The sequence below is a fragment of the Cherax quadricarinatus genome, chromosome 39 (assembly GCF_038502225.1).
Source record: "Cherax quadricarinatus isolate ZL_2023a chromosome 39, ASM3850222v1, whole genome shotgun sequence".
NCBI lineage: Eukaryota > Metazoa > Arthropoda > Malacostraca > Decapoda > Parastacidae > Cherax > Cherax quadricarinatus.
In genome coordinates this window covers 28,055,342-28,082,141 of record NC_091330.1, presented here as the reverse complement: position 1 = coordinate 28,082,141, position 26,800 = coordinate 28,055,342, and the positions used below count along the sequence as shown (strand labels likewise).

Sequence of the window (26,800 nt, the reverse complement as noted above, 5' to 3'; positions counted from 1 at the left end):
GCCGAGGTGGAGTGTGAAGGATTTGAGAGCCGAGGTGGAGTGTGAAGGATTTGAGAGCCGAGGTGGAGTGTGAAGGATTTGAGAGAGCCGAGGTGGAGTGTGAAGGATTTGAGAGCCGAGGTGGCGTGTGAAGGCCTTGAGAGCCGAGGTGGAGTGTAAAGGACTTGAGAGCCGAGGTGGAGTGTGAAGGACTTGAGAGTCGAGGAGGAGTGTGAAGGACTTGAGAGCCGAGGTGGAGTGTGAAGGACTTGAGAGCCGAGGTGGAGTGTGAAGGACTTGAGAGCCGAGGTGGAGTGTGAAGGACTTGAGAGCCGAGGTGGAGTGTGAAGGATCTGAGAGCCGAGATGGAGTGTGAAGGATTTGAGAGCCGAGGTGGAGTGTGAAGGATTTGAGAGCCGAGGTGGAGTGTGAAGGATTTGAGAGAGCCGAGGTGGAGTGTGAAGGATTTGAGAGCCGAGGTGGCGTGTAAAGGCCTCGAGAACCGAGGTGGAGTGTAAAGGATTTGAGAGCCGAGGTGGAGTGTGAAGGATTTGAGAGCCGAGGTGGAGTGTGAAGGATTTGAGAGCCGAGGTTGAGTGTGAAGGATTTGAGAGAGCTGAGGTGGAGTGTGAATCATTTGAGAGCCGAGGTGGCGTGTGAAGGTCTTGAGAGCCGAGGTGGAGTGTAAAGGATTTGAGAGCCGAGGTGGAGTGTGAAGGACTTGAGAGCCTAGGTGGAGTGTGAAGGACTTGAGAGCCTAGGTGGAGTGTGAAGGACTTGAGAGCCGAGGTGGAGTGTGAAGGATCTGAGAGCCGAGGTGGAGTGTGAAGGATTTGAGAGCCGAGGTGGAGTGTGAAGGAGTTGAGAGCCGAGGTGGAGTGTGAAGGATTTGAGAGCCGAGGTGGAGTGTGAAGGATATGAGAGAGCCGAGGTGGAGTGTAAAGGATTTGAGAGCCGAGGTGGAGTGTGAAGGATTTGAGAGCCGAGGTGGAGTGTGAAGGATATGAGAGAGCCGAGGTGGAGTGTAAAGGATTTGAGAGCCGAGGTGGCGTGTGAAGGCCTTGAGAGCCGAGGTGGAGTGTGAAGGATTTGAGAGCCGAGGTGGAGTGTGAAGGACTTGAGAGCCGAGGTGGAGTGTGAAGGACTTGAGAGCCGAGGTGCAGTGTGAAGGACTTGAGAGCCGAGGTGCAGTGTCAAGGACTTGAGAGCCGAGGTGCAGTGTGAAGGACTTGAGAGCCGAGGTGGAGTGTGAAGGACTTGAGAGCCGAGGTGGAGTGTGAAGGACTTGAGAGCCGAGGTGGAGTGTGAAGGACTTGAGAGCCGAGGTGGAGTGTGAAGGACTTGAGAGCCGAGGTGGAGTGTGAAGGATTTGAGAGCCGAGGTGGAGTGTGAAGGATTTGAGAGCCGAGGTGGAGTGTGAAGGATTTGAGAGAGCCGAGGTGGAGTGTGAAGGATTTGAGAGCCGAGGTGGCGTGTGAAGGCCTTGAGAGCCGAGATGGAGTGTAAAGGACTTGAGAGCCGAGGTGGAGTGTGAAGGACTTGAGAGTCGAGGAGGAGTGTGAAGGACTTGAGAGCCGAGGTGGAGTGTGAAGGACTTGAGAACCGAGGTGGAGTGTGAAGGACTTGAGAGCCGAGGTGGAGTGTGAAGGACTTGAGAGCCGAGGTGGAGTGTGAAGGACTTGAGAGCCGAGGTGGAGTGTGAAGGACTTGAGAGCCGAGGTGGAGTGTGAAGGACTTGAGAGCCGAGGTGGAGTGTGAAGGATTTGAGAGAGCTGAGGTGGAGTGTGAATCATTTGAGAGCCGAGGTGGCGTGTGAAGGTCTTGAGAGCCGAGGTGGAGTGTAAAGGATTTGAGAGCCGAGGTGGAGTGTGAAGGACTTGAGAGCCTAGGTGGAGTGTGAAGGACTTGAGAGCCTAGGTGGAGTGTGAAGGACTTGAGAGCCGAGGTGGAGTGTGAAGGATCTGAGAGCCGAGGTGGAGTGTGAAGGATTTGAGAGCCGAGGTGGAGTGTGAAGGAGTTGAGAGCCGAGGTGGAGTGTGAAGGATTTGAGAGCCGAGGTGGAGTGTGAAGGATATGAGAGAGCCGAGGTGGAGTGTAAAGGATTTGAGAGCCGAGGTGGAGTGTGAAGGATTTGAGAGCCGAGGTGGAGTGTGAAGGATATGAGAGAGCCGAGGTGGAGTGTAAAGGATTTGAGAGCCGAGGTGGCGTGTGAAGGCCTTGAGAGCCGAGGTGGAGTGTGAAGGATTTGAGAGCCGAGGTGGAGTGTGACGGACTTGAGAGCCGAGGTGGAGTGTGAAGGACTTGAGAGCCGAGGTGCAGTGTGAAGGACTTGAGAGCCGAGGTGCAGTGTCAAGGACTTGAGAGCCGAGGTGCAGTGTCAAGGACTTGAGAGCCGAGGTGGAGTGTGAAGGACTTGAGAGCCGAGGTGGAGTGTGAAGGACTTGAGAGCCGAGGTGGAGTGTGAAGGACTTGAGAGCCGAGGTGGAGTGTGAAGGACTTGAGAGCCGAGGTGGAGTGTGAAGGATTTGAGAGCCGAGGTGGAGTGTGAAGGATTTGAGAGCCGAGGTGGAGTGTGAAGGATTTGAGAGAGCCGAGGTGGAGTGTGAAGGATTTGAGAGCCGAGGTGGCGTGTGAAGGCCTTGAGAGCCGAGATGGAGTGTAAAGGACTTGAGAGCCGAGGTGGAGTGTGAAGGACTTGAGAGTCGAGGAGGAGTGTGAAGGACTTGAGAGCCGAGGTGGAGTGTGAAGGACTTGAGAACCGAGGTGGAGTGTGAAGGACTTGAGAGCCGAGGTGGAGTGTGAAGGACTTGAGAGCCGAGGTGGAGTGTGAAGGACTTGAGAGCCGAGGTGGAGTGTGAAGGACTTGAGAGCCGAGGTGGAGTGTGAAGGACTTGAGAGCCGAGGTGGAGTGTGAAGGACTTGAGAACCGAGGTGGAGTGTGAAGGACTTGAGAGCCGAGGTGGAGTGTGAAGGACTTGAGAGCCGAGGTGGAGTGTGAAGGATCTGAGAGCCGAGATGGAGTGTGAAGGATTTGAGAGCCGAGGTGGAGTGTGAAGGATTTGAGAGCCGAGGTGGAGTGTGAAGGATTTGAGAGAGCCGAGGTGGAGTGTGAAGGATTTGAGAGCCGAGGTGGCGTGTGAAGGCCTCGAGAACCGAGGTGGAGTGTAAAGGATTTGAGAGCCGAGGTGGAGTGTGAAGGATTTGAGAGCCGAGGTGGAGTGTGAAGGATTTGAGAGCCGAGGTTGAGTGTGAAGGATTTGAGAGAGCTGAGGTGGAGTGTGAATCATTTGAGAGCCGAGGTGGCGTGTGAAGGTCTTGAGAGCCGAGGTGGAGTGTAAAGGATTTGAGAGCCGAGGTGGAGTGTGAAGGACTTGAGAGCCTAGGTGGAGTGTGAAGGACTTGAGAGCCTAGGTGGAGTGTGAAGGACTTGAGAGCCGAGGTGGAGTGTGAAGGATCTGAGAGCCGAGGTGGAGTGTGAAGGATTTGAGAGCCGAGGTGGAGTGTGAAGGATTTGAGAGCCGAGGTGGAGTGTGAAGGATTTGAGAGCCGAGGTGGAGTGTGAAGGATATGAGAGAGCCGAGGTGGAGTGTAAAAGATTTGAGAGCCGAGGTGGAGTGTGAAGGATTTGAGAGCCGAGGTGGAGTGTGAAGGATATGAGAGAGCCGAGGTGGAGTGTAAAGGATTTGAGAGCCGAGGTGGCGTGTGAAGGCCTTGAGAGCCGAGGTGGAGTGTGAAGGATTTGAGAGCCGAGGTGGAGTGTGAAGGACTTGAGAGCCGAGGTGGAGTGTGAAGGACTTGAGAGCCGAGGTGCAGTGTGAAGGACTTGAGAGCCGAGGTGCAGTGTCAAGGACTTGAGAGCCGAGGTGCAGTGTGAAGGACTTGAGAGCCGAGGTGGAGTGTGAAGGACTTGAGAGCCGAGGTGGAGTGTGAAGGACTTGAGAGCCGAGGTGGAGTGTGAAGGACTTGAGAGCCGAGGTGGAGTGTGAAGGACTTGAGAGCCGAGGTGGAGTGTGAAGGACTTGAGAGCCGAGGTGGAGTGTGAAGGATTTGAGAGCCGAGGTGGAGTGTGAAGGATTTGAGAGCCGAGGTGGAGTGTGAAGGATTTGAGAGAGCCGAGGTGGAGTGTGAAGGATTTGAGAGCCGAGGTGGCGTGTGAAGGCCTTGAGAGCCGAGATGGAGTGTAAAGGACTTGAGAGCCGAGGTGGAGTGTGAAGGACTTGAGAACCGAGGTGGAGTGTGAAGGATTTGAGAGCCGAGGTGGAGTGTGAAGGATTTGAGAGAGCCGAGGTGGAGTGTGAAGGATTTGAGAGCCGAGGTGGCGTGTGAAGGCCTCGAGAACCGAGGTGGAGTGTAAAGGATTTGAGAGCCGAGGTGGAGTGTGAAGGATTTGAGAGCCGAGGTTGAGTGTGAAGGATTTGAGAGAGCTGAGGTGGAGTGTGAATCATTTGAGAGCCGAGGTGGCGTGTGAAGATCTTGAGAGCCGAGGTGGAGTGTAAAGGATTTGAGAGCCGAGGTGGAGTGTGAAGGACTTGAGAGCCTAGGTGGAGTGTGAAGGACTTGAGAGCCGAGGTGGAGTGTGAAGGATCTGAGAGCCGAGGTGGAGTGTGAAGGATTTGAGAGCCGAGGTGGAGTGTGAAGGATTTGAGAGCCGAGGTGGAGTGTGAAGGATTTGAGAGCCGAGGTGGAGTGTGAAGGATATGAGAGAGCCGAGGTGGAGTGTAAAGGATTTGAGAGCCGAGGTGGAGTGTGAAGGATTTGAGAGCCGAGGTGGAGTGTGAAGGATATGAGAGAGCCGAGGTGGAGTGTAAAGGATTTGAGAGCCGAGGTGGCGTGTGAAGGCCTTGAGAGCCGAGGTGGAGTGTGAAGGATTTGAGAGCCGAGGTGGAGTGTGAAGGACTTGAGAGCCGAGGTGGAGTGTGAAGGACTTGAGAGCCGAGGTGCAGTGTGAAGGACTTGAGAGCCGAGGTGCAGTGTCAAGGACTTGAGAGCCGAGGTGCAGTGTGAAGGACTTGAGAGCCGAGGTGGAGTGTGAAGGACTTGAGAGCTGAGTTGGAGTGTGAAGGACTTGAGAGCTGAGGTGGAGTGTGAAGGACTTGAGAGCCGAGGTGGAGTGTGAAGGACTTGAGAGCTGAGGTGGAATGTGAAGGACTTGAGAGCTGAGGTGGAATGTGAAGGACTTGAGAGCCGAGGTGGAGTGTGAAGGACTTGAGAGCCGAGGTGGAGTGTGAAGGACTTGAGAGCCGAGGTGCAGTGTGAGGGACTTAGGACTAATATTGATAACACACATGTGCAACAGTTATCTTTATTCCGAAATATTGCGCCTGCACAGTAGACTTCTTCAGCCGAGTACAGAGGAGGCAGCAGAAGCAGTAGAGATGTGAAGATGATGTTATCCGTCCATCTCTCCTGCTTCTGCTGATTCCTCTGTACTCGACTAAAGAAGTTTCTTGTGTAGCCAAAACGTTTCAGAATAAAGATAGCTAACTGTTGCACATGTCTTACTTATCAATTTGTGGGTATTGTTTACCATTACCATAGTCAGCACTAATATTGTCAGATTTTAGGTTCAGTGATCACAACAAAGTTGCTGTAATAACTGAAAAAAAAGATGCTACGTTAAAATAACAAGAATGGCAGGTTAAGAAAGACAAATTGATGTATGTGTCTTTATCCACCTGTCGGCTACGTCCTCCTTCAACCACTTTCCATCCCTCCTCTACTTCCTCATCATCATATGTTAGAGGAATTATCAACAGACTCGTGGCCATGGTCATACTGAAGTCTCTCAGCTCAGGTTGACAGATTTCATTACTTCGTTCATGTAACACAACCTGAGTGATGCATTATGACAGGACTGACAACTGTTGTTCTTACTGTCACTGTTAAGTGAAGGGGAAGTAGCAGCACACTGCTGATGTACTCAACTATATTCATTACAAGAGAAACCCAATACACACGTCTCTCACTTATTCATCGCTTTAACACTCATACATGGAAAAATAAACACATAAGCGGTATAATGTGATCCTTTATTGACAAAGGATCATAATTTACTGCTTATGTGTTTATTTTCCATTGTGTAGGTATTTTGTACCATTTATATTCAACCATCATACATCAAGACTGATCACATCGACTCCAGGCTGAGGGACTGATGACCTCTAACTCCTGTGATCTTCAACCATTCTTCTTTGTATTGGACTGAGGAAGCCACTGTGTGGCGGAACGTTTCCACAATATACCCAACCTTTGATATACCTTTGAAGAATTTCGAGTTTCACTACTCTCGGAGCCCGGCCATTGGCCAGGCTCGTCTGGTGCTTGCCTGGTCAATCAGGCTGTTGCCGCTGGAGGCCCGCTGCCCCACATATCCATCACAGTCTGATTGATCTGGGACCTGGTGAAGATACTTGTCCAGTTTCCTCTTGAAGGCTTCAACACTTGTTCCATCCGTGTTTCTGATATCTTTTGGTAAGATGTTGAATAGTCTGGGGCCACGGATGTTGATACAGTGTTCCCTTATTGTCCCCACCGCACCCCTGCTCCTCACTGGGTTTATTTTACACTTCCTCCCATATCTGTCACTCCAGTATGTTGTTATGGCAGTGTGCAGATTTGGGACCAAGCCCTCGAGTACCTTCCAGGTATATATTATCATGTACCTTTCTCTCCTCCGCTCCAATGAGTACATGTTCAAGACTTGCAGGCGTTCCCAGTAGTTTAGGTGCTACTGGCTCAATGTGAGCCGTAAACGATCTCTGTATTTGTTCCAACTCCGATATTTCTCCTGCCCTGAACGGGGCCGTCAGCACTGAGCAATATTCTAAGTGAGGGAGCACTAGCGATTTGAAGAGTGTCACCATCGGCATTGTTTCCCTTGTTTTGAAAGTTCTCAATACCCACCCCGTCATCTTCCTGGCTGTCGTGATCTTTGTCTTGTTATGGTCTTTAAAAGAAAGGTCCGCTGACATGATTATTCCCAGGTCTTTTACGTGTTCCTTACGATCTATTTAATGACCCTGAGTTTTGTATATAGTGTTCCTTTTGAGTTCTTCATTCTTTCCATACCTAAGCAGCTGGAACTTATCACCATTGAACGCCATGTTGTTCTCCACTGCCCACTGGAAAACCCTGTTTATGTCTTCCTGTACTTTTTCAGTGTCAACTACCGTAGTGAGTTTCATGCTTATTTTAGTGTCATCTGCAAATGATGATACAGAAATGTGATGGGTGTTTTGATCTATGTCTGCTATGAGGATGAGAAACAGCAGAGGTGCCAGGACAGTGCCTTGGGACACTGAGCTTTTGACCTCGCTGATGCTGGATCTTGCCCTGTTCACTACTACTTCTTTTTGTGTTCTGTGTGTTAGGAACCCGAAAATCCATCTGCCTACCTTCCCCGTAATGCCCATGGCCTTCATTTCGTGCGCTATCACTCCATGATCACATTTGTCAAACGCCTTTGCAAAATCTTTGTAAATCACATCTGCATTTTGGTCGTCTTCCAGTGCCTCCGTAATTCTGTCATAATGGTTCAGCAGCTGTGACAGTCATGATCGTCCTGCTCTAAAACCATGCTGGTTCGGGTTATACTGGTCCATAAAGCTTATAATCTGCCGTCTCATCACTCTTTCGGAGATTTTTATGTGAGAAGTTAGGGCTACTGGTTTGTAATTTTTAGCTAGTGCTCTACTACCTCCCTTATGCGTATGAGCTATGTCTGTACTCTTTAAGGTCTCCGGTATTTCACCTGAAGCTCTTTCTCCAAGACTACTGAGGGCTTGTGCTCATGCTAGTGTTACACAACTGTCTAATAAATCATTCTGTCGGTCCTCTGAACCATGTATCTACATCCATCATTCTCACTTGTTCATCGCATTAACCAGCATTCCTCATGCTCTCTCACTCTTCCCTCTCCCCTCTCCCCATCTCTACCATCATCGTCATTCCATTACTCGTTTATTTGTTAGTGGTGTCCTGGATCATCGCCCCCGCTGCCTGATACTCACATCAGGTCTATAGATGGAAAGGAAATATTACATTAATACGAAATGTTAAAAAACAGAAGGTAAAAGATTTAACTTTAATCTCACGTGTTCGTGAGACAGGAACAAAAAGAAAAGAATAACAATGCTGTTAGAGTGCAAAATATCTAACAAGCTTCTTACCTGAACCAATTATATTTTTTTTCTCTCACCGGTGCATAGTTTTAACCAATATTTTTACGTTCTCTCTTACCTCTCTACTCCCTGATGCTTTTCGAATCTATCTCATCCACCGCTTTTACTCTCCCCTCTTCAGTCCTTTACCAATCCGGTATTAATCCCTCATCCTCTATCCTTGTACCCAACCATATTTAACCCTCCCTCCCCTCTTCACTCCCCTACTCTTTTCTATTCACTTTACTCCTCTACCCTTCCCTCCCATTCCTGCCCCCTCTCTGGCATGCCTCACCCCCTGAGGCCTGCCCCGGTGCCCCTGGCGGGGCGGGCGGCTTGGAGTGAGTTGCCTCAGTGGACGTGTGTCAGTTGCAGTGTGGGGTGTGTGGGGGGTGTTGCAGCCGCTGCTAGTGTCTGCATGGAGGTCGGCCTTCTCTTCTCCTCTCCTGACACCTACTTGCTGGCAGGGCCAAGGCTGACTGCCATTCAGGCAGGGCCAAGGCTGACTGTCATGCAGGCAGGACCAAGCCTGACTGTCATGCAGGCAGGACCAAGCCTGACTGTCATGCAAGCAGGACCAAGCCTGACTGTCAAGCAGGCAGTAGCCAAGGGCCCTAACATACCACCTGCTCTCCAAGGTATTACATGTCTACTGCAGTGCTCTGTAATTCTTATTTAAATGTGACTTACACCTGACTAGCTTAGGCAAGTAGGTGAGTTGGACCTGTTTATCATGGGCCAGTAGGCTTGCTGCAGTGCTTCTTCTTATGTTCTTACTACTGCAAATGTTTAATGACGATGAAGTGTTGGAGAGCGATGGACACACTACCAGTGATCTTGGTTGAGGAACTATTGTGGATACATACGAACTCATCCAAGTGTTGACAGAGTTAAGAGATTGCTGTTTATGGTTGCAACACACACACAATGTTATACACACGCACCAGCACACAGGAACTATGACTCGACCCTGCGACCATATGAGTACACACACACACACACACACACACACACACACACACACACACACACACACACACACACACACACATACACACACACAACATTTGCGTCAACTTCGGTGGCTGCGCTGCGCCGCTCCTGCTTGTTAAGACAAGAATGCTACCACATACCAGTGTTGGGAGCTCTTATTAAATGGCCTTGTCAAGCCTTGTTTGCGGGAATTACGCTAAACAAGCCCTGATAGCCTGACGATCTCGCTAGGTCACGCTGAGAGTTTTTCCTTTGAGTGCGGAGTCAGCCAGCACTGGTATGCTGGAATGTACAGCCAAATGGCTTACCACTAACAAGAATGTGCAGCCAAATGGCTGACCACTAACAAGAATGTGCAGCCAAATGGCTTACCACTAACAAGAGAAAAGACACAGGTTGTAGGACAAGTCCTAATTGGGAAAAAGTGTCGCTTTGTATAGAGGTTTATCAAGTCATGACTTGATAAAGTTCTATACGGAGCGATATATTGTTGCAGTATACGTTTTTTTCTGCAACTTTTCCTTATATGGGAGAGACTAACTCGTGGGAGTCACAGACCGTCAGGGTTATATATTGTAATTTAGTTATATCCAGGGAAGAGAAGGCTGGCTGCAGTTGTTTGCATCAAGAGTTCTTTGCTAGCATCAAGGACCCTCTTCAGAAGACACAAGTTGTTTTTCAGTGTAACAATATTTTGCCTTCTGAGGAAAGCACAACAGGGTGAGGCATTGTGGCATGTGCTGGTAGTATGGTATGACGTGTGACATGTAGTGGTAGTATGGTACGACCTATGGCATGTGGTGGTAGTATGGTATGACGTGTGGCATGTGGTGGTAGTATGGTACGACGTATGGCATGTGGTGGTTTCTGGAGAGTTTATCTGGAGAGAGTTCCGGGGGTCAACGCCCCCTCGGCCCGGTCTGTGACCAGGCCTCCTTAGGTCAGTGTCCCAGGATGCGACCCACACCAGTCGACTAACACCCAGGTACCCATTTTACTGATGGGGAACATAGACAACAGGTGGAAAGAAACACGTCCAATGTTTCTACTCTGGCTGGGAATCGAACCCAGGCCCTCACCGTGTGAAGCGAGAGCGTTAACCACCAGGCCACCAGAGCACCAGAGTAGTATGGTATGACGTGTGACATGTGGCAGTATGGTATGACATGTGGTATGTGGTGGTAGTATGGTATGACGTGTGATATGTGGCAGTATGGTATGACGTGTGGCATGTGGTGGTAGTATGGTATGACGTGTAACATATGGCAGTATGGTATGACGTGTGGCATGTGGTGGCAGTATGGTATGACGTGTGATATGTGGCAGTATGGTATGACGTGTGGCATGTGGTGGTAGTATGGTGTAACGTGTGGTGATGGTAGTAGTATGGTATAACGTGTAGTGATGGTAGTAGTGTGGTATAATGTGTAGTAATGGTAGTAGTATGGTATAATGTGTAGTGATGGCAGTAGTGTGGTATAACGTATAATGATGGTAGTAGTATGGTATAATGTGTAGTGATGGTAGTAGTATGGTATAACGTGTAGTGATGGTAGTAGTATGGTATAACGTGTAGTGATGGTAGTAGTATGGTATAATGTGTAGTGATGGTAGTAGTATGGTATAACGTGTAGTAATGGTAGTAGTATGGTATAACGTGTAGTGATGGCAGTAGTATGGTATAACGTGTAGTGATGGTAGTAGTATGGTATAACTTGTGGTGATGGTAGTAGTATGGTGATAGCAGACATGCTATGGTTCCATGGTACTCAACAGGGTCTTATTATGTTGGTGGGTAAAGTGTTACTTATGAAAGAGACTCAGTGAGTGTGTTTTGGAGACACTGGGTAGTGTTATGAATGTGCTGGAGACTGTGTATTCTCTGATTTGTGTTATGGGTGTCGAGGCACGGCTCCTGGTATTAATATTCGCAAGCAGTGTTCCAAATTTAACTAGCCAGTTACCCCATATGAAATTAAAGTTCATTTTTATAAATCCTCTAATTACAGATTGTCACCTCAAAAATCTTGTTGCATCTCCTCTGCTCAAATGTTTTCTATTAGTTCACGTGTTCTAGTCACTATATAGTGGATAGGGGGGCAATGTGGCAGATGTTGCAAGTGTATGGTGTAGGAGGTAGGTTACTGAAAGCAGTGAAGAGTTTTTACGAGGATAGTGAGGCTCAAGTTAGAGTATGTAGGAAAGAGGGAAATTTTTTCCCAGTAAAAGTAGGCCTTAGACAAGGATGTGTGATGTCACCGTGGTTGTTTAATATATTTATAGATGGGAATGTAAGAGAAGTAAATGCGAGGGTCTTGGCAAGAGGCGTGGAGTTAAAAGATAAAGAATCACACACAAAGTGGGAGTTGTCACAGCTGCTCTTTGCTGATGACACTGTGCTCTTGGGAGATTCTGAAGAGAAGTTGCAGAGATTGGTGGATGAATTTGGTAGGGTGTGCAAAAGAAGAAAATTAAAGGTGAATACAGGAAAGAGTAACGTTATGAGGATAACAAAAAGATTAGGTGATGAAAGATTGAATATCAGATTGGAGGGAGAGAGTATGGAGGAGGTGAACGTATTCAGATATTTGGGAGTGGACGTGTCAGCGGATGGGTCTATGAAAGATGAGGTGAATCATAGAATTGATGAGGGAAAAAGAGTGAGTGGTGCACTTAGGAGTCTGTGGAGACAAAGAACTTTGTCCTTGGAGGCAAAAAGGGGAATGTATGAGAGTATAGTTTTACCAACGCTCTTATATGGGTGTGAAGCGTGGGTGATGAATGTTGCAGCGAGGAGAAGGCTGGAGGCAGTGGAGATGTCATGTCTGAGGGCAATGTGTGGTGTGAATATAATGCAGAGAATTCGTAGTTTGGAAGTTAGGAGGAGGTGCGGGATTACCAAAACTGTTGTCCAGAGGGCTGAGGAAGGGTTGTTGAGGTGGTTCGGACATGTAGAGAGAATGGAGCGAAACAGAATGACTTCAAGAGTGTATCAGTCTGTAGTGGAAGGAAGGCGGGGTAGGGGTCGGCCTAGGAAAGGTTGGAGGGAGGGGGTAAAGGAGGTTTTGTGTGCGAGGGGCTTGGACTTCCAGCAGGCATGCATGAGCGTGTTTGATAGGAGTGAATGGAGACAAATGGTTTTTAACACTTGACGTGCTGTTGGAGTGTGAGCAAAGTAACATTTATGAAGGGATTCAGGGAAACCGGCAGGCCGGACTTGAGTCCTGGAGATGGGAAGTACGGTGCCTGCACTCTGAAGGAGGGGTGTTAATGTTGCAGTTTAAAAACTGTAGTGTAAAGCACCCTTCTGGCAAGACAGTGATGGAGTGAATGATGGTGAAAGTTTTTCTTTTTCGGGCCACCCTGCCTTGGTGGGAATCGGCCAGTGTGATAATAAAATAAATAAATATATATATATATATATATATATATATATATATATATATATATATATATATATATATATATATATATATATATATATATATGTCGTGCCGAATAGGCAGAACTTGCGATCTTGGCTTAAATAGTAACGCTCATCTTGCCATATAGGACAAGCGCAAATTTGTGTATGCAGTAATTTCGCCAAAATCATTCTGAACCTAACGAGAAAAGTAATTTTCACTGTGTTTGTTTAGTATTAAATTATTGTAAAAAAATTTAAAATATATTTAGTTGGGTTAGGCTAAAATAAATTGTTCTTGTTAAAATAAGGTTAGGTAAGTTTTCTAAGATTCTTTTGGAGAAAAATAAAAAAATTGTACATGAACATTAATGAAAAAAATATATCTTTAAACGTATAAGAGAAAATTTTAGAAAGGAATTAATTTTAAATGAGTTCTTGCTAATTGACCAGTTTTACATATTCGGCACGACATATATATATATATATATATATATATATATATATATATATATATATATATATATATATATATATATATATATATATATATATATATATATATATATGGTTTGGGATATTGGCAGTTTGGAGGGATATGTTGTGTATCTTTATATGTATATGCTTCTAAACTGTTGTATTCTGAGCACCTCTGCAAAAACAGTGATAATGTGCGAGTGTGGTGAAAGTGTTGAATGATGATGAAAGTATTTTCTTTTTGGGGATTTTCTTTCTTTTTTGGGTCACCCTGCCTCGGTGGGAGACGGCCGACTTGTTGAAAAATATATATATATATATATATATATATATATATATATATATATATATATATATATATATATATATATATATATATATATATATATATATTTTTCAACAAGTCGGCCGTCTCCCACCGAGGCAGGGTGACCCAAAAAAGAAAGAAAATCCCCAAAAAGAAAATACTTTCATCATCATTCAACACTTTCACCACACTCGCACATTATCACTGTTTTTGCAGAGGTGCTCAGAATACAACAGTTTAGAAGCATATACATATAAAGATACACAACATATCCCTCCAAACTGCCAATATCCCAAACCACTCCTTTAAAGTGCAGGCATTGTACTTCCCATTTCCAGGACTCAAGTCCGACTATATGAAAATAACCGGTTTCCCTGAATCCCTTCACTAAATATTACCCTGCTCACACTCCAACAGATAGTCAGGTCCCAAGTATCATTCGTCTCCATTCGCTCCTATCTAACACGCTCATGCACGCTTGCTGGAAATCCAAGCCCCTCGCCCACAAAACCTCCTTTACCCCCTCTTTCCAACCCTTTCGAGGACGACCCCTACCCCTCCTTCCTTCCCCTATAGATTTATATGCTTTCCATGTCATTCTACTTTGATCCATTCTCTCTAAATGACCAAACCACCTCAACAACCCCTCTTCTGCCCTCTGACTAATGCTTTTATTAACTCCACACCTTCTCCTAATTTCCACACTCCGAATTTTCTGTATAATATTTACACCACACATTGCCCTTAGACAGGACATCTCCACTGCCTCCAACCGTCTCCTCGCATTTACCACCCAAGCTTCACATCCATATAAGAGTGTTGGTACTACTATACTTTCATACATTCCCTTCTTTGCCTCCATAGATAACGTTTTTTTGACTCCACATATACCTCAACGCACCACTCACCTTTTTTCCCTCATCAATTCTATGATTAACCTCATCCTTCAAAAATCCATCCGCCGACACGTCAACTCCCAAGTATCTGAAAACATTCACTTCTTCCATACTCCTCCTCCCCAATTTGATATCCAATTTTTCTTTATCTAAATCATTTGATACCCTCATCACCTGGTCACAGACCGGGCCGCGGGGGCGTTGACCCCCGGAACTCTCTCCAGGTAAAACCTTACTCTTTTCTATGTTCACTTTCAACTTTCTACCTTTACACACATTCTCAAACTCATCCACTAGCCTTTGTAATTTTTCTTTAGAATCTCCCATAAGCACAGTATCGTCAGCAAAAAGTAACTGTGTCAATTCCCATTTTGAATTTGATTCCCCATAATTTAATCCCACCCCTCTCCCGAATACCCTAGCATTTACTTCTTTTACAACCCCATCTATAAATATATTTAACAACCATGGTGACATTACACATCCCTGTCTAAGACCTACTTTTACCGGGAAGTATTCTCCCTCTCTTCTACACACCCTAACCTGAGCCTCATTATCCTCATAAAAGCTCTTTACAGCATTTAGTAACTTACCACCTATTCCATATACTTGCAACATCTGCCACATTGCTCCTCTATCCACTCTATCATATGCCTTTTCTAAATCCATAAATGCAATAAAAACTTCCCTACCTTTATCTAAATACTGTTCATATATATATATATATATATATATATATATATATATATATATATATATATATATATATATATATATATATATATATATTTATATATATTTATATATATATATATTTATATATATATATATATTTATATATATTTATATATATATATATATATATATATATATATATATATATATATATATATATTTATATATATATATATATTTATTTATATATATATATATATATATATATATATATATTATATATATATATATATATATATATATATATATATATATATATATATTACATATATATATATATATATTACATATATATATATATATATATATATATATATATATATATATATATATATTACATATATATATATATATATATATATATATATATATATATATATATATATATATATATATATATATATATATATATATCGTGCCGAATAGGCAGAACTTGCGATCTTGGCTTAAATAACGACGCTCATCTTGCCATATAGGACAAGCGAAAATTTGTGTATGCAATAATTTCGCCAAAATCATTCTGAACCTAACGAAAAAAAGATATTTGAATGTGTTTGTTTAGTATTAAATTATTGTAAACGTATTTAAAATATATTTAGTTGGGTTAGGCTAAAATAAATTGCTCTTGTTATAATAAGGTTAGGTAAGTTTTCTAAGATTCTTTTGGTGCAAAATTAAAATTTTTTACATTAACATTAATGAAAAAAATATATCTTTAAACGTATAAGAGAAAATTTCAGAAAGGACTTAATTTTAAATGAGTTCTTGGTAAATGACCAGTTTTACATATTCGGCACATATATATATATATATATATATGTACATGTACATGTCGTTCCGAATAGGTCAAACTAGTCAGTTAGCAAGAACTCATTTAAAATTAATTCTTTTCTAAAATTTTCTCTTATACGTTTAAAGATATATGTTTTTCATTTATGTTAATTTAAAAATTAATAATTTTGCACCAAAAGAGTCTTAGAACACTTAGCTAACCTTATTATAATAAGCACAATTTAATTTAGCTTAGTCCAACTAAATATATTTTAGATAAGTTTGCAAGAATTTAATAATAATTTTTTTTTTTCGTTGGGTTCAGAATGATTTTTTGCGAAATTATTAAATACACAAATTTTCACCTGCCTTATGCGGCAAGAAGAGCGTTGCTATTTAAGCCAAAATAGCAAGTTTTACCTATTCGGCACGACATATATATATATATATATATATATATATATATATATATATATATATATATATATATATATATATATATATATATATATATATATATATAATATCAGTAACAACACTGCGACTAGCCAAGGACTCGAACCCATGTCGTTTTGGCCCGCCTCATGGTGAGCAAAAATAACATGACGCTCTAACCCACAGGACCACCAAATCCTAAAGAATCAAGCATCCAGCAGAGCTACGTGTTTTACCTTGATCCGAGGACATACGGTGATGTTGGTGCCTCTGAGCTAATTACATTCCACTCCCCGTTTGGTGTACTACCCTCCACGAGCAGTTTATATATTATTGTAACCACGAACGAGTGGTATTTAATCAATAACAACACTGCGACTAGCCAAGGACTTGAACCCATGTGATTTTGGCCCACCTCATAACGCATTTCTGAGATCTGTCTTTAGGAAGGCACTAAATCTGTCACTGGTTCAAGCAGCTCTTCCAATACGACTCGGAGGTATAAGGGTGTGCAAGACATTTCTGTCCTTGTGTATAGAGATCGTCCCTGAATGCGTAAGAGGTGCTGCAGGAGCTCACGACCCAAAGTTCACCGAAAGAGCCACGACACCCTTGCAGACTCTTCAAGTAGACCAGCTCCTCCTAGAGAACACAAACAGTCCCACTGGGACAAACCGATCGTGGAAAAAATCAACATGAAGTTCAACAATGCCTCAGGAAAGGACAATGCTAGACTCCTAGCGGTGAAGGCACCACATTCAGATTTTCTTTATGCTATCCCTAATTCTTTCTTGGGCACTTGGCTCGACCCCTTAGGTCATTTGGATTGGTGTAGCGCTTCGCTTAGCCGCCCCCATACTCACCCAACATAAGTATAATTGCGGCAGGGCGTCACCTGATAAATTTGGACTACATGGTCTCGTCTGTCATACATTAGAAGGGAAGTATGCTAGACATGAGGTGGTCGGTGACAAAGAAAAGTCTCGCCACAGCCTACTGCCCAGCAGAACGGGAACCTCAAGTACTGAGGTCTGACGGAAAGCCAAAAGCGTCCAGATGGAGTCATCATGCTACCCTGGAAGGATGATAAGCAGGTTGCGTGGGACTGCACCTGTGTCTCTGCGTTACCTAACATCTACTTACAATATTCTGAACCTGAAGGAGGAAGGAGGGGAGGGGGTAGTGCTGCCAGTTTTAGGGATATCCAGAAGGTTAACAGATACAGTGGCCTGGCACTATGCTATAACTTCGTCCCAGTAGGGTCGGAAACCCTGGAAACATGGGGCAAGTGTGCTCTAAGATTCCTCAATGAGTCAGGTGAAAAACTCATCACAGAAACCAAGGACTCCAGAATGGCCAGCTTCCTCTTTCAGAGATTCTCTCTCTCTCTCTCTCTCTCGAGCGCGCGCGCGAGCGCGTTTGTGCGTTCGTGCGTGTGTCAGAGATCTCTTTTTTTTAAAGCTGTGCAACAAAGGTTTCCCGTGGTTCGGTTGGTAGCGCACTCAACTCATATGCTAAGTGTTCATACTTTGATCCCTGGCATGAGTCGAAACATTGGGCACGTTTCCTTACACCTGCTGCCCCTGGCAGTAAGTAGGCACTTAGGTGTTGGTCGACTGATTTGGGTGGCATCCTGATGGGGGGTAGTATACTTCAGATAGGGCTGGGCTTCGAAATAAACTGAGGTAGAATAACGGCTCTTGGCCTGTAAAATTAGTGTGTGTCAAAGTGCCCGAAGTGCCAGGAGAAAGGTGCTATAAAGTTATATATATATATAGAGAGAGAGAGAATATGGATAAAGAAGTAATAAGAATAAGACTGCCTTCACCGCCTCTCCGTCCAGGATATTCCACTTCCTGACCACCATCATGCTCAATGAAATCTCTGTAGCTCATCTGTCTGTTTATCTTCCAACTGTACCCATATGTGCTTTTACTTTCTTATTTGTGGTCGTGTTGGTCCAGTCTCATCAGCTCTCGTGTGTGTGAATGAAAGAGAGAGAGGGAGAGAGAGAGTGAGAGTGTTTGTTAGGAGTTATATTTCACCTTTTCCTTGTCTGATTTATTCCACTTCTGTGTTACTATTAGCTCGGAGATATGATTCTTCATGTCTTTATGGCTCACCTGAGTTTCTATTATATCTACAAAGCACTAGAACAGTTCTGTTATTCGTCACTGATGTGATCAATACACTCATTTTAACTGATCATCGTCGCGAATCAAGTAAATCTATTCTCACTCAACTGTTTATACATGGAGTGGATTTCGGGGATCAGCGCCCCCCCGGCCCGGTCTGTGACCAGACCTGTTTACATTCCACTTTCTATATCCATATTTCGTTATTTATCACTGGGCATGAGGGTCAGTAAATTAAAACAGCTGACACATTTAGCTGGTCTCTGATTATTACTGATTCTGTCCTCAGTCAAGACACTTGACTCTCATAATGACTAACATCGTGCTCATTGGAGAAGCTAAATGGAGATACGCGAAATTCAGAGGACAGTGAACCTATAATTTTTTTAAGTATGCCGTTACACATCGAATAACACGATAAAGATAAGTTGGCCTGAAGGATAATTCCCAGCTCCTGGCCCCATTTCTTATCTGCTGTGGACCGGCTTCATTGATTACTGCCTCAATTTCTTAGTCATAAGTAGTCTTGAAACTCTGTATGATGGTCACCTAGTATGATCACCTTGTTTGATGTTTACCTTGTATGATCATCTTGTATGATGTTTATCTGGAATGATCACCTTGTATGATGTTTACTTTGTATGATCACATTGTATGATATTTACCTTGTATGATCACCTTGTATGATGTTTACCTTGTACGATGTTTACCATGTATGATCACATTGTATGATATTTACCTTGTATGACGAATATGTAGTTCATGGCAGTCATTGTCCTGGGACAGAAACAGTAGTAGGGTTACGGTGGCTGCGGCTCCCTCAACTTGCTTCTAAGCACACTGTCAAGTTTGATGAGGTATATACCTCTATAACTTTCATGAATTTCGCGTTTTTCTACTCCCAGATCCCGGCTTTAGGTCAGGCTCGTCTGGTGCTTGCCTAATCCACCAGGCGGGCCTACATATTCCTCACAGCCTGGTTGATCAGATACTTGTTCAGTTTCCCCTCGAAGACTTCTACGCTTGTTCCAGCAGTGTTTCTGATATCTTACCGTAAAATGCTAAATATTCTGGGGCCACACATGTTGATACAAAGTTCTCTTATTGTGCCAACAGTACCTCTGCTTTTCACGAGGTTTGTTGTACACTTCCTCCCATAACTTTCGCTTCAGTATGTTATGGCAGTGTGCAGATTTGGGACAAGACCTTCAAGAATTTTCTCCGCCGCTCCAGCGAGTGAGGAGTTTGAGGCGTTCCCAGTAATTAGTGGCTGTGCGGGGCGTAAATGATCTCTGTATCAGTTCCAACTCCGATATCTCTCCTGCCCTGAACGCGGCCGTCAACACTGAACAATATTATAAACGAGAAAGCAAAAATGATTTGAAAAATGTTACCATTGGTACCAACCAAGTTTATACGCTCACAGATGTACACGTCTCCTGGTTTATTCGCTTACAGATGTACACGTCTCCTAGTTTCGTTTGGGTGGAATGAAGCTGCTTCTGACCCCACTTAAAATTGTATGTGTTTATGTGAAGCACTAAACTAGCATTACTCATTCTCAGAAGAGAAACAACGGTATGTCAGGTTTGACGAAGGTATCCTCAGAATCTCTTGTAGTGAACATGAGGGACTGGTATACCTGGAGGGTGTTCCGGGGGTCAGCGCCCCCGCACTCGGTCCATGACCAGGCCTCGTGGTGAAGGGACAAAATTACAATACTTGGCCATTATTTTGTTTTTACAACGAAAAATAAAATAACTGATAACTTATGAAGAAAACTGCAACAAATAATTCCGAAGATGTGCAAGTTAGGTATCTTTATTCCGAAACGTTTCGCCTACACAGTAGGCTTCTTTAGTCGAGTAAAATCCTCTGTACTCGACTGAAGAAGCCTACTGTGTAGGCGAAACATTTCGGAATAAAGATACCTAACTGCTGCACATGTGTCTTACAACTAATTCTGAAGATAATAAACACGTTTAAGCAGTTTTCCTAAAGATAATAGACACAGTTTAAACTAAAGATATTGAGTGTCATTAACCAGTTCCCCCGACGGTCCATCACTTGGATACAAGTTATGGTTGCCTGTCAAGTCAGCAATCTTAAATACTTGTTTCCACCCGCCTGATAAGGAACCTGGCCCATGGCCGGGCTCCAGGAGTACAAAGACTCTCGTAACTCATCAAAGGTAGAGGTATAAGGTATATAATAATATATCTTTATTTCTACAAGCACATGTACAAGGTTTAGCTGACATCAATGACATATATAGAAAGCCGCTTGTTATGCAGAGTAATTTGGGCAAATTAGATCAGTTTTGTCCCAGGATTCGACCTACACCAATCGACTAACACCCAGGTACCCATTTTGTACCGATGGGTGAACAGGGACAGCAGGTGTCTTATGGAAACACGTCCCTAATATTTTCTAGCCGTTCCGGAGATTTGAACTCCGGACCTCAGTGTGTGAGGTGAGTGAGTGCGCTAGCGATCAAGCTACGGGACACATATATACCCAGCAAGACACACTGTGCTGTAGGTTATCAACTGTGACTCGTAACGAGTTAGGAGACGTTTTGGACTGAACTGACGCCTACTTAACATGGCTTATGTCATCGCTGCTGATGACTCTGCCACCATAGCTGCCGCTGTTTCCGCCGCTGCTGCCGCCGTTCTGTAACGCAAAACTTTTGATTTGCGTCGAGTACTGAATCTGGTTTGGATTGAGTCCATTTTTTCCTTCATTGTGGTTGTGCTCAATGCAATGTGTTTGGGTAACTTGGTTGTGGTAGCCGCAGGTGGTTGTGGTAGTAGTGGTACCGCAGGTTGTTGTGGTGATATTGGTAGGTGTCTTGGACACAGTGGTATGGTAGTTGTGGTACCACGAAGATATTACTGGACCAAAGACTACAACCTTTTGGGATATAGTGGTAATGCTGGCTCTCACGAGATCAAGCTTGATCACATAGTGACGACGGAGCACGAAGTGAACACATAGGAAGCCCACCATGAGGCAGAACACACAGGAGGAGCATACTCTGTAGGTGCACACAATGTGGGAGCACATAGTGAGGAAGCATACAGTATGGGAGTACATAGGAAGCACACAGTGTGGGAGCACACAGGAAGCACAAAGCGAACATATGGTGAAGGAACACATAGTGAAGGGGCCATAAAAATATCAATAGCATACAAATATATTACAAACGTAATATAAACCATAACTATTTAGTACATCAGTAAATAACCCAGTAAACATTAACCAGTGTAGAGTCATCGTAAGTGCCTCTGACGGCCTGTCCTCATTACTTGCTGCAAGTAACCTGATGTCTTAATGTAATGTTTATATGGGGACAGAAACTATTTACAAAGGGATTGAAGTTAATTATTTATGGATTTCCCTTTCATACAGGTCTGAGAGAGAATGGTAAATCAATGCCTTGCTTAAATTAGCAATATATATATATATATATATATATATATATATATATATATATATATATATATATATATATATATATATATATATATATATATATGGCTTCAGGAAGAAATCCAAATATTCTTCCTTGAAGCCTTTTTATCCACTTCTCCGAGGCTATGGGTCCCACTATATATATATATATATATATATATATATATATATATATATATATATATATATATATATATATATATATATATATATATATATATATATATATATATATAAAGAAAATGTCTAATACTTTTCTCAGCAGGAGTTCAAAAAAAGTTGTTAGAAAGGAATAACGAATAACTTTTAAGTAGAACGGCATAAATGTTCAACTGAACGTTCCACTGTCCATCATTATGAACTGTGTTAAGCTCAGCAGACTACAAGACGTTGCTACTGCTGGAGTAGTGTTAGTCTACGAGTATCTACGACAGTTCAGTTTGTATGGTCGTGCCAGTCATACAGAATATAGAAAATTTTATTTCAGAATGTCTAAACAGCTGTTTAGTCACTTCTAAACCAAGCACAAACAACTGGTCCTCTACTTTTCAGTGTCATCCCTTCGTGCATAAGGGATTTACCAGCAAACCTCTTACTGTCTTCAAGACAGAACGTGAGAAGATCCGCAAGACACCTCCTGATCAACTGGGTTGTGATGCATTGAACTGCATGTGATCGGCACCAGCAGCCTGGTCGTTGAGGCCAGCAGCTGGGAGGCCTGGCTAGGACAGGGCCGCTGGGGTGGTGACCTGAATCGACCCAAGATCTGTCCCGTAAGAAAGGCCCTTAGTATAAAGCCACATTCCAGCCTAGGAAGAATACACGACAAACAATATCAACATTTACTCGGCAGGTCTTGTTTTGAATGTTCTAGTTATCCAGTCTGTCACTTTCCTTGCGGTTGTAATAACATTATTATGAACCATGACATTATCTTCTGACATTATCACTCCCAAGTTTCTCACCTTGAATTTCCGCTCCATTGAATGGTTCGAGTTTCTTTCCTCATTGTTCCATAGTGGAGTACATGAAACTGTTCTCGCTGAACGTTACACTGTTCTCATGGGTTCACTGAGAACAATTAGAGAACAAGACTCCAGCATACTACCAGCAGAAATAAAAAATATTGCTGGAATAAAAACAGAAGTTTTCGATAATCTGGACAGCTTCCTGCTACAAGAGCTCGATCAGCCGGGCTATTATGGTTGTGTACTCGCCAGCCGGTAGCACAAACAACCTGTCACAGTCATTAGGGAAGCCTGGACTCTGTCCAGGGGGTAAGAACCCTCGACACCGGTTACAGGTCAAGCACAGGTACAAGGTAAAGAGTGGGTGGATAGGCATCTGTTAGTTGGTGGACCTGTGAAATGGGTAGTGAGGGAGTTTGGAAGTAGGTGGAGATAGATCCGTGGAGTAGATGGGGACTTGGGGAGTAGATGGGATTTTGGGAGTCGTTGTAGGGTGGACAGGGTATAGTGTAGGGTGGAACATACAGTGAGGGTGGTGGAGCATAGTGTAGGGTAGAGCATACAGTGAGGGTGGTGGAGCATACAGTGAAGGTGGAGCATATTGTGAGGGTGGTGGAGCATAGTGTAGGGTGGTGGGGCATAGTATAGGGTGGTGGAGCATAGAGTAGGGTGGTGGAGCATAGTGAAGGTTGCTGGAGCATAGTGTAGGTTGCTGGAGCATAGTGTAGGGCAGCGGAGGATAGTGTTGTGTGATAGAGTATACTGTGAGGGTGGTGGAGCATAATGTAAGGTGGTGGAGCATACAGTGAGGATGGTGGAGCATAGTGTAGGGTTGTGGAGCATACAGTGTGGGTGGTGGAGCATACAGTGGAGGTAGTGGAGCATACAGTGAGGGTGGTGGAGCTTAAGTGTGGGTGGTGGAGCATACAGCGTGGGTAGTGGAGCATACAGTGAGGGTGGTGGCGCATACAGTGAGGGGTGGTGAAGCATACAGTGAGGGGTGGTGGAGCATACAGTGTGGGTGGTGGGGCATACAGTGAGGGTAGTGGAGCATACAGTGTGGGTGGTGGAGCATACAGTGAGGGTAGTGGAGCATAGCGTGGGTAGTGGAGCATACAGTGTGGGTGGTGGAGCATACAGTGAGGGTGGTGGAGCTTAAGTGTGGGTGGTGGAGCATACAGCGAGGGTGGTGGAGCATATAGCGAGGGTGGTGGAGCATACAGTGAGGGGTGGTGGAGCATACAGTGAGGGTGGTGGAGTATACAGTGTGGGTGGTGGGGCATATAGTGTGGGTGGTGGAGCATACAGTGAGGGTAGTGGAGCATAGTGTGGGTAGTGGAGCATACAGTGAGGGTGGTGGAGCTTACAGTGTGGGTGGTGGAGCATACAGTGTGGGTGGTGGAGCATACAGTGTTGGTGGTGGAGCATTCAGTGAGGGGTGGTGGAGCATACAGTGAAGGTGGTGGAGCATACAGTGAGGGTGGTGGAGCATACAGTCTGGGTAGTGGGGCATATAGTGTGGGTGGTGGAGCAGTGTGGATGGTGGAGCATACAGTGAGGGTGTTGGAGCATACAGTGAGAGTAGTGGAGCTTAGTGTGGGTGGTGGAGCATACAGTGAGGGTGGTGGGGCATACAGTGTGGGGGTGGGGCATACATTGTGGGTGGTGGAACATACAGTGTGGGTGGTGGAGCATACAGTGTGGGTGGTGGAGCATGCAGTGTGGGTGGTGGAGCATACAGTGTGGGTGGTGGAACATAGTGTGGGTGGTGGAGCATACAGTGTGGGTGGTGGAGCATGCAGTGTGGGTGGTGGAGCATACATTGTGGGTGGTGGAACATACAGTGTGGGTGGTAGAGCATACAGTGTGGGTGGTGGAGCATGCAGTGTGGGTGGTGGAGCATGCATTGTGGGTGGTGGAGCATACAGTGTGGGTGATGGAGCATTGTGGGTGGTGGAGCATGCAGTGTGGGTGGTGGATCATGCAGTGTGGGTGATGAAGCATGCAGTGTGGGTGGTGGAGCATGCAGTGTGGGTGGTGGAGCATACAGTGTGGGTGGTGGGGCATACAGTGTGGGGGTGGGGCATACATTGTGGGTGGTGGAACATACAGTGTGGGTGGTGGAGCATACAGTGTGGGTGGTGGAGCATGCAGTGTGGGTGGTGGAGCATACAGTGTGGGTGGTGGAACATAGTGTGGGTGGTGGAGCATACAGTGTGGGTGGTGGAGCATGCTGTGTGGGTGGTGGAGCATACATTGTGGGTGGTGGAACATACAGTGTGGGTGGTAGAGCATACAGTGTGGGTGGTGGAGCATGCAGTGTGGGTGGTGGAGCATACATTGTGGGTGGTGGAGCATACAGTGTGGGTGATGGAGCATACATTGTGGGTGGTGGAGCATGCAGTGTGGGTGGTGGATCATGCAGTGTGGGTGATGAAGCATGCAGTGTGGGTGGTGGAGCATGCAGTGTGGGTGGTGGAGCATACAGTTTGGGTGGTGGAGCATGCAATGTGGGTGTTGGAGCATACAGTGTGGGTGGTGGAGCATGCAGTGTGGGTGGTTGAGCATGCAGTGTGGGTGGTGGAGCATGCAGTGTGGGTGGTGGAGCATGCAGTGTGGGTGGTGGAGCATGCAGTGTGGGTAGTGGAACATAGTGTGGGTGGTGGAGCATGCAGTGTGAGTGGTAGAGCATGCAGTGTGGGTGGTGGAGCATGCAGTGTGGGTGGTGGAGCATGCAGTGTGGGTGGTGGAGCATACAGTGTAGGTGGTGGAGCATGCTGTGTGGGTGGTGGAGCATGCAGTGTGGGTGGTGGAGCATGCAGTGTGGGTGGTAGAGCATGCAGTGTGGGTGGTGGAGCATACAGTGCGGGTGGTGGAGCATGCTGTGTGGGTGGTGGAGCATGCAGTCTGGGTGGTGGAGCATACAGTGTGGGTGGTGGATCATGCAGTGTGGGTGTGTGGGTGGTTCAGCATACAGTCTGGGTGGTGGAGTATATAGTCTGGGTGGCGGAGCATGCAGTCTGGGTGGTGGAGCATGCAGTCTGGGTGGTGGGGCATGCAGTGTGGGTGGTGGAGCATGCAGTGTGGGTGGTGGAGCATGCAGTGTGGGTGGTGGAGCATGCAGTGTGGGTGGTGGAGCATGCAGTGTGGGTGGTGGAGCATACAGTGTGGGTGGTGGAGCATGCTGTGTGGGTGGTGGAGCATGCAGTCTGGGTGGTGGAGCATGCAGTGTGGGTGGTGGAACATGCAGTCTGGGTGGTGGAGCATGCAGTGTGGGTGGTGGAGCATGCAGTGTGGGTGGTGGAGCATGCAGTGTGGTTGGTGGAGCATGCAGTGTGGGTGGTGGAGCATGCAGTGTGGGTGGTGGGGCATGCAGTCTGGGTGGTGGAGCATGCAGTCTGGGTGGTGGAGCATGCAGTGTGAGTGGTGGAGCATGCAGTGTGGGTGGTGGAGCATGCAGTGTGGGTGGTGGAACATGCAGTGTGGGTGGTGGAACATGCAGTCTGGGTGGTGGAGCATGCAGTGTGGGTGGTGGAGCATGCAGTGTGGGTGGTGGAGCATGCAGTGTGGGTGGTGGAGCATGCAGTGTGGGTGGTGGAACATGCAGTGTGGGTGGTGGAGCATGCAGTGTGGGTGGTGGAGCATGCAGTGTGGTTGGTGGAGCATGCAGTGTGGGTGGTGGAGCATGCAGTGTGGGTGGTGGAGCATGCAGTGTGGGTGGTGGAGCATGCAGTCTGGGTGGTGGAACATACAGTCTGGGTGGTGGAGCATGCAGTCTGGGTGGTGGAACATACAGTCTGGGTGGTGGAACATACAGTGTCGGTGGTGGAGCATACAGTCTGGGTGGTGGAGCATGCAGTCTGGGTGGTGGAACATACAGTCTGGGTGGTGGAACATACAGTGTCGGTGGTGGAGCATACAGTCTTGGTGGTGGAACATACAGTCTGGGTGGTGGAGCATACAGTGTCGGTGGTGGAGCATACAGTCTGGGTGGTGGAACATACAGTCTGGGTGGTGGAGCATACAGTCTGGGTGGTGGAGCATACAGTCTGGGTGGTGGAGCAT

The 26,800-nt window shown here is 45.6% G+C and overlaps 1 protein-coding gene across 6 annotated transcripts in view; it reads left to right on the top strand.

Moving 5' to 3' along the window:
- Positions 1 to 26,800, top strand: part of LOC128694822 (breast cancer anti-estrogen resistance protein 3 homolog) — a 680,692-nt gene that overhangs the window by 337,030 nt on the left and 316,862 nt on the right. Inside the window, exon 1 of one of the 6 annotated variants that reach the window (XM_070092542.1) lies at positions 8,504 to 8,776. The exons of the other annotated variants lie outside the window; for them this stretch is intronic. Coding sequence (XP_069948643.1) covers positions 8,557 to 8,776 — 220 coding nt within the window. The 5' untranslated portion in view covers positions 8,504 to 8,556. Of the gene's footprint in view, positions 1 to 8,503; positions 8,777 to 26,800 lie in introns of those variants that run through there. 6 annotated transcript variants of the gene reach the window in all.